This window comes from Gobio gobio (genome assembly GCF_949357685.1).
Source record: "Gobio gobio genome assembly, chromosome: 24".
In the NCBI taxonomy this organism is placed as follows: Eukaryota; Metazoa; Chordata; class Actinopteri; order Cypriniformes; family Gobionidae; genus Gobio; species Gobio gobio.
In genome coordinates, this window is record NC_137120.1 from 27,720,999 (window position 1) to 27,734,082 (window position 13,084).

The 13,084-nt window shown below is 35.2% G+C and overlaps 1 protein-coding gene across 1 annotated transcript; it reads left to right on the top strand.

The window, feature by feature from the left end:
- The first annotated feature begins 2,326 nt into the window (after nucleotides 1–2,326).
- Nucleotides 2,327–5,098, top strand: LOC307120599 (sialoadhesin-like). Its single transcript, XM_079807707.1, has 5 exons — nucleotides 2,327–2,644; nucleotides 2,781–2,990; nucleotides 4,548–4,638; nucleotides 4,752–4,805; nucleotides 4,900–5,098. The coding sequence occupies exons 1-4, from the start codon at nucleotides 2,380–2,382 to the stop codon at nucleotides 4,789–4,791; spliced, it is 606 nt and encodes a 201-aa protein (XP_079663833.1). The 5' UTR covers nucleotides 2,327–2,379; the 3' UTR covers nucleotides 4,792–4,805; nucleotides 4,900–5,098.
- Nucleotides 5,099–13,084: the final 7,986 nt, after the last annotated feature.

Consider the following 13,084-nt stretch of genomic DNA (forward strand, 5'->3'; position numbering starts at 1 on the left):
TTATGGTGTAAGGGTTTTCTAAACCGTATAAAATCAACAAACAATTTTCTGTAAATTTGAAATGTGTAGGAAACGTAAAGCCTAAAAGTGAACTTGAAGCTCTAAAACATGAAGATGCTCATGTAGTGGGTAGTGACCTGCAACTGACCAACTACAAGTGGCTAGAGCTTTTCTTCAGAAAAAGGAAGGAAGAAAGATCATCTGTTTTGCCTGGTTGACCCTGACAGAACTTTGGCAACAGCACTGGAACTGGAACATAGCTGGATAAATTTGTAACGTGTCAGTATTTATATGTAAATGTCACGATTCCAAAGCCCTGCAAAGCCCTGCAAAGAGTGGTGCGCTTATCCGAGCGCATCTCAGGCTCAGCTCTCCCGTCTCTGCAGGACATCTACACCAAACGCTGCAGAGGTAGAGCTACTAAAATCATCAGAGACATTAATCACCCTGCAAACTCTCACTTCACCCTGCTGCCATCTGGTAAGCGCTTCCGTAGCCTGATGGCAAAGACTGAAAGACTCAGGAGGAGCTTCTTCCCCCAGGCCATCAGACTCCTGAACTCAGTCACGTGACTTCACTTCACCCCCGCACACACATAAACATCCAGTTTTAACATTAACATCCACATACTGCCATTGCACTGCACTTTACGTTCCTATTGTTACTGTGTAACAACCTGTAATAAACCTTGCACATTATACTTCTTTATATATACATATATATATATATTTTATGTTAACCACTTATTTTTAAGTCTACAGTTTATCTCACTTATCATATCCACATATTTTTTATATTTTTATTTTATCTTATTTCCAATTTTTATCTTTACTTGATTTATTTATAATCCTACTTATGTTAATACTTTTTATTCTAATTTTATTCTATTTCTATTTTAATTTCTTGTAACTGTTATTTGCACTGTCCATGGAGCGGACCTGTTTACATTTCACTGCCAGTTGTATATTGTGTATATAACTGTGTATGTGACAAATAAAACTCTTGAAATCTTGAAATCTTGAAATCTTGAAATCTTTAAATTTGTTTTAAGAAAGCTGCCAAATTAACATTTCCTTAACCATGTTCTAACTTTAAAAAGTTTAAAAGTTATTGAGATAGATATATGATTTGAAATTGTGTTCTCTACATTTTTTTTTTTTTTTTTGAAGTCTGTACAAATTCAAGCATGGACTTCAGACTCGTATCACTCATCCTACTTATACACATCACAGGTAAGATTATTGTGTTAATGCATTGTAGTGTATCAATATCTTATCAAAATGTATTTAAATAGGAGAGTTGCCTGCACTGCTGTCATGTGGTTTGTCATATGAGGATCTTTCCTTCATTAATGCAAACTTTTTGGTCTAAGGGTTACTTTTTCATCAGGTTCTCTATCATTGGACCATCTCTCTGTGAGATGTAAAGACGTTTGTGCTCTGAGGGAAACCACTGTGCAGCTGAGATGTTTTTATTCCAACATCACCATCAAAACTGTGTTCTGGTTGAGCCCGAAACAGAGTTCAAACTGGAGAAGGAAGGATGAACCTGAAGATTTGACTTTAGACTTGGACTACTCAGGACGGTTGAAGCAGGAGGCCGTAAACAACCGTTCAACACTCACAATTACACACCTGAGAGAGAGAGACTCTGGAGAATATCAGCTCATGTTCATCATGGAGAATGGAGTTGAACGTATCAGCTCAGTCGCTGTCAAACTAACAGTCACAGGTGAAACTGAGTCTAGATTCTGGTCAGTTCAGCTGCTTTAATTTGTGATTAAATGTTTTGTATTTTTTTAATTCAGTCCTGCAGGTGAGGATGAATCCTGCATCTACAGATCAGAGAAAACTGACCTGTGATACTTCCTGTGATTTGACATCCAGACCGCAGAAATACTACTGGAAAAAAAATGGACAATATATAGAAAAAAATTCCAGAAGCATTATTGTTCCCAATGAAGCTGATGGCAGTTACTCCTGCTTTCTTACCGCATATTTTAGGAATTACTCCCCTCCTGTGTGTGAGTGTGATACTTTATATGTTTATTTAATAAGCACTAATATAATATCAGTGTTCATACATGATTATACAGTATGCAGACGCGTTTAAAGTTTTTTTCATGTCAAGATGAATATTCATTATGAAAATTAATTGCAAATTCCTTATGCAATTTGTCTGTTCAAATCAAAGTGTGTCATTTAAAAGGCCTTACCCAATACCCACACCTGTAGACTTTCCTGATTTTCGACAAACATTCATCTTGGTGTGAACAGGCATTGATTATGATTTTCACAGCAGGATTCTATGACTGTTTCAGGCATTTCTAATGATCACTGCTGGGATGTGACTTACACCTCTAGAAGAGTCTGTGCTTTGATGGGCTCAACAGTAGACATTTCCTGCACATACTCACATCCCTCTGGTTATACTGTAAATAAAACATTCTGGCATTACGGTCGGTCTTGGAGTATCAAGGATCTGCGTGAGGAGCATCAGTTTGCTGGTCGTGTGGAGTATGTGGGGAACACACTGAGAATCAAAGAGCTCAAGATGAACGACTCTGGAGAATATCGATTCAGGATCATCACTGACACAAGAAGAAAATACTCTGGATCACCTGGAGTCATTCTTACTGTCACAGGTACTGTAACTGATCATGATGAATTTTAATCTGTTCACAAGCAAAAACTACAGTGCTGTTATATAAAAGTTTTTGCTTTACATATGAGGTTTTTCTGTAATGATAGGCCTGAACATTCTTCATCTCTGTTTTTCAGATACACAGGTGATAAGCAGCCCAAACATTATATCAGAGGGACAGGAAGTGATATTAAGCTGCTCAACTAAATGCACTCTGAACGACAAACATACTTACATCTGGTACAAGAACGGACGGCAGGTAACGGATGGATTCACTAAAGACAACAAGCTGTACCTGGACTCAGTCAGCAATGAAGAGCTTCAAGAGTATTCCTGTGTTATAGGAGGTAACACATCTCTCATGATACATGTGCTTTTGTGTGAAGTGATTGCATCATTAAGATGATGTGCTTGATATGTAATTAGTGTTTTAATATCATAAGTGTACCTTGTTTTTTGAGTGTATCTGAACTTCTGTATTATGAAATCCAGAAGGAGGTAACACATCTCTCATAATGTATAAGTATCACTTATACCATGGTCATTTAATGATGCTTGCAACAAAATATTTGAATGGAAGAGTTAAGCTGACAGTTACTGTATTTTCAGTTACGGCTCATGAAATCTAGCATTTTGGCCGTTTTGAAAGTGTGAAAAATTGCATTTATTTGAATTAATTAGAGAGAGAGAGATTTAAAGAGAGAGTTGTACCCACGTCTTTTGAACGTCTATCTTTACAATGAAGATGTGCGTTAATTACCTCAAAACAGCGATGTAACCCCCTCGTTGCTGAGAAATATAATGTAGTGATCCAGTAGCTTAGCTATTGTATTACTAAAAGTCGCGGGGCGGTATTGATAGGCAGTGGCTATTTGCACTAAGTGAAAATAGTGATATATTCTATTTACACCATGTAAAAGTAGCAGTTCTTTGCAATATGTGTAAATAGTAATTGCTATTTAAACGTTATTTTGACAGATACATACTATTTGCACCTCAGTATTGTTGTACATTAACAGGATGCAATAACAACAGTGTAAATGAGTATATTTATTAAAATTATTAAATGCATGCCGCCTTAATGGGACAATAAAATACCTCCGTACACCTACCCCTAACCCTACCCAATAAATACTTGTATTATTATTAAACATTTCTTTAGGCACCTTGTTTCCACTTTTAGAACATTTTCTTCATTTTTATTTAAAGTAAATGCCTTTCCGATGTGATATGTGATGTGAAAAGAGAGAAGAGTGAACTCAGCAAAAGGCTGATTTGAACCCAGGTCGATCACGTCAAAACCTAGTTCCATGAGCCTTAAAGAGGTAGTTCACCCAAAAATGAAAACTAGGGCATAATTTACTCACCCTCAAGCCTAGGTGTATATGACATTCTTCTTTCAGGCGAACACAATCAGAGTTATATTATCCATATTTATCCATATTTAAAACTTTTTAAAGACATTGTTGGGCGGAGCTAGTGTAAATAGCGCTTGCCAACAAGGCACGCTATTTGCACTTTGTGTAAAAAGATAACAAGTTTCTGTGCTCCTGAATGCTTGTGTGTGTGCGCAGCGCGATCTCCGCTCTTTGTGTGCGAGTGACATGGGCCTATGTGTGTGCGCTTCATTGAAAACAGCGCATTAATATAGAACAATAATTAAAACGGTTTAATTGCACACCTTCCAGCCAATCAGAATCAAGTATTCAGACAGACCATGGTATAAGTGTTTTAATATCATAAGTATATCTTGATTTTTGAGTGTATCTGAACGTGTTTTATGCTAGAAATCCAGATCACTCCAAGTCCAGAAGAAGGTTACACATCTCTCATGATACTCATGTGCTTCAGTGTCAAATGATTGTTTCTCTGATAGTCATGATTCACTTCTTTGTATTGTGAAGATCCAGTGGACAGCGCAGCGTTCAGCCATTATACAGTCATTCTGCTGGTGTTTTTACCTCAGTTTCTCATAATAGCGGCTCTGTGGATGTGGTGAGTAAAACATCCAGTGAAATTCACAACTGCATGACGTACAGTGAATATAATGATATGAATTCAGATTATAAGAATGTGTATTATATTCATTATTAAATTATATTCAACAGGTTTTTCATCAGAATGCATCAAATCTCAAAACCAAACTGAAAACTAAAGTGAAGGTGAGGAATTATGAATAGAGAATCTACTGTAAGAGATTCAATGTCAAAAACATTGTTGTAAATGTATTAATGTCTTTTTATTTGTATGTCTCAGAATCTGATGTTCCACATCTGTTCCTCTTTTGTCCATCAGAGCTGGTGGAGTGATGTCATTGTGAGATCATCACCTAGCAACATCAGTGATACAGTGATGTCATATACAGTGACTTATCAATGACTGCGCAGTCATCATAATGAAACAAAATGATAGTATAGGTTTTAGATTTTTTTTCTCCTTATGCTTAATATAAGAAGAAAATTGTTTTTTTTTTGTTATTCTTTAATCTCTTTAATATATACGATTAATTGTTCAAAAAATCGATTCAATCTCGATTCAAACACCCATGTGATCTTATTCCAAAACGACAAATTAATTACATTACCATTAACAAAACCTGTGACAAAATCATACCAGGACATTCAAATCTGTGTTGGCGCTGAACCAGAGAGAGCAGTTGTCATGTTTAGGTCCGAAGCTGCTTCACAGTCTTTTTCAACAACACAGTATCATTATTACAATTTTCAAATGATCACAGAAGCACTGGGATAAAAGTGTATAGTTCAAATATAAACACTGATAGAAGCAATCAAAATCACCTTTTGAAAGTAACTTGACACTTCAAATACAGATTGTATCAATTACATTGTTACGTCACTAATGTCACAAGTCTGTTTGGTCTTTGTGTTTTGATTTTGTCACATGTTCCTTTGTCTTAGTTTCCCGCCACTTGTCTGTTTCCTAGGTTACCCTCGTTAGTTAAAGGGATAGTTCACCCAAAAATGAAAATTAGCCCATGATTTACTCACCCTCAAGTCATCCTAGGTGTATATGACATTCTTCTTTCAGACGAATACAATCAGAGTTATATAAAAAATGTTCTGGCTAATCCAAGCTTTATAATGGCAGTAATTGTTGCTCTGTTTTTGAAGTCCATAAAAAAGCATCTGTCCATCAAATAACGTGCTCCACGCAGCTCCATGGGGGTTAATAATAGATTATTGTAATATGTAGTGAGAACATTTGGTTTAATCACGAGACACAACAGTATGATTTTCTTTCAATTTCATTCATTCAACAGCAAACAATGCAAAAAACATGTTTCAAATCAAAAACCGTGTTGCTGAATTATCTACAGGAACACAGGCTACAGATACCACATTGGAAAATACACTTACACATTACCTAACTTATGTAATTGAATCCATAATGTTTGTAATAGTATCTATTCAGTGTGTTATCAAAAGGTGCGATGACACAGCCATGAGGTTCTGGGCTATATTTTGCTGCCAATACACTAAATGTTCCCACTGTGCCATATGACTGAATCTATACTGTAGTTAGCCTTTATACGGGTGAGTTACAGTATAATGTTGCAGTCTCTACCATGTATTCTGTTTACAGTATCACATGGCATAGCCTACTGTAATGTAAAATGCTGTATTTGATGCCATCTGTCTCCCTTCTGATGCATTTCTGATCAGTCTGATGTTACATCATCATTGACTATTTCCTCTGCCTTATACTCTATTCGGCTCTATGATCACAAATTGCAAATCTTTCTGACACACACACACACACACACACACAAACACATGTCTAATTCACTTTCTTTGTGGGGACTCTCCATAGACATAATGGTTTTTATACTGTACAAACTGTATATTCTTTCCCCTTACACTAAACCTACTCATTTCACAAAATGTTCTGCACTTTATAAGCCTGTTTCCTCATGGGGACAAAAAATGTCCCCACAAGGACAAGGATTTAGAATATTGTCATCTTTATGATGATATTTTGTCCCCATAATGTAGAGTTTACACACTTTGAACATAGTGGTTATAGATAAATTGCTTATAATGTTATCCATATCGGACATTGCAAACAAAGTAGAAACTATGTCTATAGAATCAATATCTATCAACCTGGTCTATAGGTGTATCAAATGATTCATTGATTAACCATTAAGATCAGTTGGATTAAATAATAGACACATGTATTAAATTGAATGAGAAGAGATTATGATAGTAAGGGCTTTATGAAAGGCAGTTACTGTGAATGAAACCTAGATAAGTTGGTAATAGTGCTTAGTGCTTAGTCAAATGTGGTAGTTCACTATTAGCAAATCAATAACTATTTTTTTCAACTCCAAGAGAACTACTGAGAACTATATACAGATTCATAATTAACATGAATATTGCATAATGTATAAGTAATTCTAAAGTGAAGGTCATAGTAACCCACTAATGACTCAAGTGTTACTACATCTTTCCAAAGGAATTACTAATGATTTGGATCAGTATTATAAAGTGAAAAACATAATAACTCTCTAATTACTGAAGTAAAACTTTTGAAGTAAAAAACTTTTGAGTTTTTGTAAGGTTTTGGATATAGTAACACTTAAGTAATCACAGGTCACCATGATCTTCACTTTAGAAAACTAAAATAACTAATTCCTTGTAACACAGTTCTTTGTTCTGGGAACCGGCAAACATTCAACAAGACTTTAATCAATAAAACAAACAAACTGAAAGTAAAAGCACAGACATAATAATAAAACGTAAAGTTATCGTGTTTTTCACTTTAGAAAACTGATCCAAATAATAAGTGATTCCTTCTGTTTAAAGGTAACACTTTACAATAAGGTTCATTAGTTAACATTAGTTAACATGAACTAATAACTGCACTTATAAAGCATTTATTTATATTTGTTAATGTTAATTTCAACATTTACTAATGCATTATTAAAATCTTGCTACCATTAGTTAATGCATGAACTAACATGAACAAACCATGAACTGCTGGATTTTTATTAAATAACGTTAACAGAGATGAACTAATGCTGAACAGAGGTTTTGTTAGTTCATATTAACTAATGCATTAACTAATGTTAACTAATACAACCTTATTGTAAAGGGTTACCGATTTAATAATACCTGAATCATTACTAGTGGGTTACCATTACCTTTACTTTAGAATGAATTATACATTATACATTATTCATGTTAATTATAAAGCAGTTCATAGTAGTCCTCTGGGAGGACTGAATTTTTTTCAATTAGCTAATAGTGAACTACCACATTCAACAAAGCACTATTACTTACTCATTTACTAATCAGAGTTTCTTGTATGTTAATAGTTATAGAGTGTTAATAATGCATTACTCATTTGTTCCTGTGTAGTTATTCATCAATGATGGATCAGTATTCTAAAGTGTTACCAAGTGAAGGTCATAGTAACCCACTATTAATGATTCAAGTATTACCAAATCCTTTAGAAGTAATTACTAATTATTTGGATCAGTATTATATAACATGATAACTTTCTAGTAATGACTAAAGCTTTAGGTTTTTTTGTAAGTTTTTGGATAGTAATGGCTTCTGACAGATTTTGATAGTGGGTTACCATGATCTTCACTTTAAAATACTGATCCAAATAATTAGTAATTACTTTAGAAGGATGTAACACTTCAGTCATTATCCAAAACTTTAGAATAACCTTAAAAGCTTATACAATGACTTCATTCGAGAGGGTTATAATGCTTTTCCACTTTAGAATACTGATCCAAATAATTAGTAATTCCTTCTGAAGGATTTGGTAATAATTGAGTCCTTACTAATGGGTTATTATGACCTTCACTTTTGGATTAATTATATATTTTGCATTATTCACATTTATTATAAATCTGTATATAGTAGTTCTCAGTATTTTATTTATTTATTTACAGGGGCTGTGCATATTAATAAACATGAATGTAAATGTGCCAGAATTAGCACAAAGGGCTATTTTTCAGAAGTGTTAAAAAGTCAACCTAAAAACAAGAACAGAGCATCAAATATAGCACACACAAAAAGAGAAATGAGAGAAAGAGAAAAAAGGAAACGGAAAAATAAGAACAAAAAAATATAAAATAAAAACAGGAACATAATCCCACATATAAATAATAATAATAATAATAATACATTTACATTAACAGAAAAAGTTTATCTAAACATCTAAACATATTGTGCTAAATAAGACTAAGAGGAGCAAAATATTGAGATACTGTTGACTGTGCTGATTTGTAACTAACCATTTTTTTTATTAAATTTAAAAGAACCATATGTATACAGATTTATAATTGTTGATGGGATGGAGTTCCATTCGCTTGCTGCTCTGACTGAAAATACAGATTGACTAAATTTTTCTGAGCGGAATTATATAGTCCCCTATTTCTCCACCCCTTGTGGAAGATATGCAGTTGTTCTGTTTACATACTGTTCTAATCGAGAAGACATGCTATGTCTTAAACATAAGACAAACATCTACATATTTGATCAGGTTTTCCCAACTTAGCAAATTATACTTTTGTATAGAACAATGATGAAAATTAATTGATCTCTTATCAAGAATTTTTAGTGATTGTTTATACAAAGACTCCAGTGGTTTTAGAGTACTTGTACTCAAGCGACTTGTCATCTGGGAGGTGTGAATTTTTTTTAGGTATTGATTAACTAATAGTTAATCAATCAACTAAGCACTATTACTTTACTAATTCGTTAATCATAGTTTCTTGTTAGGCAATAGTAGTTACTAGAATTTTAATAGTGCATTAATTATTTGTTCCTGTGTAGTTATTCATTAATGAAGGAACGGTATTCTAAACTGTTACCCATTACCGTTGTGCATCTTGAGACAGAACAATGGCACTGACATATTTTAAGATCAGTCAGTGCAAGTTGCTTTCAGTTAAAACAACTCAAGCCTTCTCTGTGAAACTGGGCAGAAGCAGGGTGTGAAATTACACAATGGTCATTAATAATGGAACATATTCTAAAATGTTTAATGTTTTTTTCTATGGCACATTTATAAAAGCTGTCCTAATTGAACTAAAGTCTCTGATCCTATGGCTTAATCTAAGCTCTGTCTGGTGGTTTTAATGTTAGTTTGTGAGGGGTTTTATTTAGTTTATTTATACTTTTTAATGTCTGTGGTAAGCCGGCTGTGATGTAAAGCACTTTAAAATAATGTCCTTGTCAATATCTGTTAACGGCATGAAAACACATTGAAATACTTAAAATTCAGTGACATATCAATAACGATTCTGTATTCACTTCACTATTTTAGTTTCCCCGTTCTTTTAAAATGTTTAATTTCTGCTTTAAAGAAGCATTTACTGTAACCAAATACATTGCAACAACTTTGGTCTACACAAAGGAAACAGTGGTATCAGCAGTCAAGTAAACAAAATATAACAAACACTATCTGCTCTGGACTAGTAAAGTACTAATAGAAGGTGTAGGCTTCATTTTTGGGAAGAAACCACTGCAGTCTGGGGTATACAACATAATCTCCTTGTAGACTGGCACTACCTGAACGAAATACAAAAACAAAGTACCTGAATAAAAATCTTAGAATTCAGTTCTTATGAGATAATTTCTTAAATACTGGTGGTACTGATACTGATAGGCCACTGATACTGGCAGGCACAGTATACTTGCCTGACTATATTGTGCCAAGTGTAAAGTTTGGTGGAGGGGTATTATGATGTCAGGTTGTTTTTCAGGGGTTGGGCTTGGCCAATTAGTTACAGCGAAAGGAACTCTTAATGCTTCAGCATACCAATACATTTTGGACAATTTCATGCTCCCAACTTTGTGGGAACAGTTTGGGGATGGCTATTTCCTGTTCCAACATGACTGTCATCCTAGGTGTAAATGACATTCTTCTTTCAGACGGACACAATCAGAGTTATATTATAAAATGTCCTGGCTCTTCCAAGCTTTATAATGATTGTTGCCTCGTTTTTGAAGTCCATAAAAAGTGCATCTGACCGTCATAAAATTAATCCACACAGCTCCAGGGGGGTTAATAAAGTAGCGTACGATATACAAAAATAGCTGTGTAGTTAGTTAAAGCTGTAAACCCCTTTGTTCAAACAAAGGCGCTTGTTGTCTTAACTGCTGGTTCTCCCAGGTTTTAGACTCTTTTCAAAGCTTCATTCCTCTGTTCTGATCCATTTTTTTGTGTCACTTCCACTTTCCATTTTAACCCATGTTTGTATAATTTTGTGTTGATTTTGTGTTCGTTATGTGTTCATGTTTTAGTTAAATAAACTCTTGTGCACATTCGTACAAGTTGATTCTGGTGTGCTTATAAAAAAATTGTCCCTTTAATGAATCGATCAGCTACGAGCCACAGAAAATATCCTTTCTGAAGAGTTGATAGACAATCAGTACTGAATGTTTGCTGGACGAACAGATTTTTTTTAGATTGTAATATTAATTCAGTTACATTAAGTTAATTCGGTTAACTGATCTAAATATTTATAATTAATTGTAAAGAGTTATGATTAATTATTAATATTTCCCCTTTGAGCTAATTTGTTACACCTTTCATGTTTGGTATAATTTTAAATGTCTCAGTGTGATTGGTAAAAGGGTCTCAATTTCACCACATTCACTTGTATTATGAGAAAGATTGAAAACCTAGCTTAAGGGCAGATCTTTCTCTGTAGCTATTAAAAATGATAGTTCTTCTTTCTCTGCTACATGCACATGTGGTGTACCACAGGGTTCCGTCTTAGGCCATGTCTCATTCTTTCTCCTCCTTCCTTTAGCCAAGATCTTTCGTAAGCATCAGATATTTTTTATGCAGACGATATACAGTTTTATCTTACAATGAAACCAAATGAGAAAATATCTCTCCAATCACTGTTTCATTGTTTGAGTTAAGTTAAAAGTTGCATGGTGGATACCTTTCTTGTGGACACCTTTTGATTTCTGTCTATCACTGATAAGTTGCATGGAAGTGGCTAAATAAACTACACGTTTTTGTATGAGTAAACAGGCAACCGACTAAAATGGTAATAGCTAACCCTGCACCCTCTGAATGAGATCAGACTGGCGAGTTTGTGTTGACTCTAATGAATGAACGAATCACAAATTAAGAACGGAACTAGAATCAAATTGAAACAAAATGTTAATAAATGAAATTAACTTCACAGAAGCGCTGAATAGACCTACATGCAGTATAACTTCCCACGCTGTTGGATTTTGTCATTGGGGGTTCGGGTGGTCCTTACACTCGGCTATGAACCAACATCTAAAATTGTATTGCAATTAAGGCTGTCAAAATGAACGCACTAATTTTGCAATGTTTTTCTTCAGTTAAACATACACTCACCTAAAGGATTATTAGGATAGGAACACCATACTAATACTGTGTTTGACCCCCTTTCGCCTTCAGAACTGCCTTAATTCTACATGGCATTGATTCAACAAGGTGCTGAAAGCATTCTTTAGAAATGTTGGTCCATATTAATAGGATAGCAATTGCAGTTGATGGAGATTTGTGGGATGCACATCCAGGGCACGAAGCTCCCGTTCCACCACATCCCAAAGATGCTCTATTGGATGGAGATCTGGTGACTGTGGGGGCCATTTTAGTACAGTGAACTCATTGTCATGTTCAAGAAACCAATTTGAAATGATTCAAGCTTTGTGACATGGTGCATTATCCTGCTGGAAGTAGCCATCAGAGGATGGGTACATGGTTGTCATAAAGGGATGGACATGGCACTAAGGGGCCTAAAGTGTGCCAAGAAAACATCCCCCACACCATTACACCACCACCACCACCAGCCTGCACAGTGGTAACAAGGCATGATGGATCCATGTTCTCATTCTGTTTACTCCAAATTCTGACTCTACCATCTGAATGTCGCAACAGAAATCGAGACTCATCAGACCAGGCAACATTTTTCCAGTCTTCAACTGTCCAATTTTGGTGAGCTCGTGCAAATTGTAGCCTCTTTTTCCTATTTGTAGTGGAGATGAGTGGTACCCGGTGGGGTCTTCTGCAGTTGTAGCCCATCCGCCTCAAGGTTGTGTGTGTTGTGGCTTCACAAATGCTTTGCTGCATACCTCGGTTGTAACGAGTGGTTATTTCAGTCAAAGTTGCTCTTCTATCAGCTTGAATCTAGTTGACTCTGACCTCTAGCATCAACAAGGCATTTTCGCCCACAGGACTGCCGCATACTGGATGTTTTTCCCTTTTCACACCATTCTTTTTAAACCCTAGAAATGGTTGTGCGTGAAAATCCCAGTAACTGAGCAGATTGTGAAATACTCAGACCGGCCCGTCTGGCACCAACAACCATGCCACGCTCAAAATCACCTAAATCACCTTTCTTTCCCTTTCTGACATTCAGTTTGGAGTTCAGGAGATTGTCTTGACCAGGACCACACCCCTAAAAGCATTG

Coding starts and splice junctions, on each gene's coding strand:
- LOC307120599 (XM_079807707.1), top strand. CDS start 2,380: ATGGGCTCAACAGTAGACATTTCCTGCACATACTCACATCCCTCTGGT. Junction 2,645..2,780: donor AGTCATTCTTACTGTCACAG/GTACTGTAACTG, acceptor TCTGTTTTTCAG/ATACACAGGTGATAAGCAGC. Junction 2,991..4,547: donor GTATTCCTGTGTTATAGGAG/GTAACACATCTC, acceptor TGTATTGTGAAG/ATCCAGTGGACAGCGCAGCG.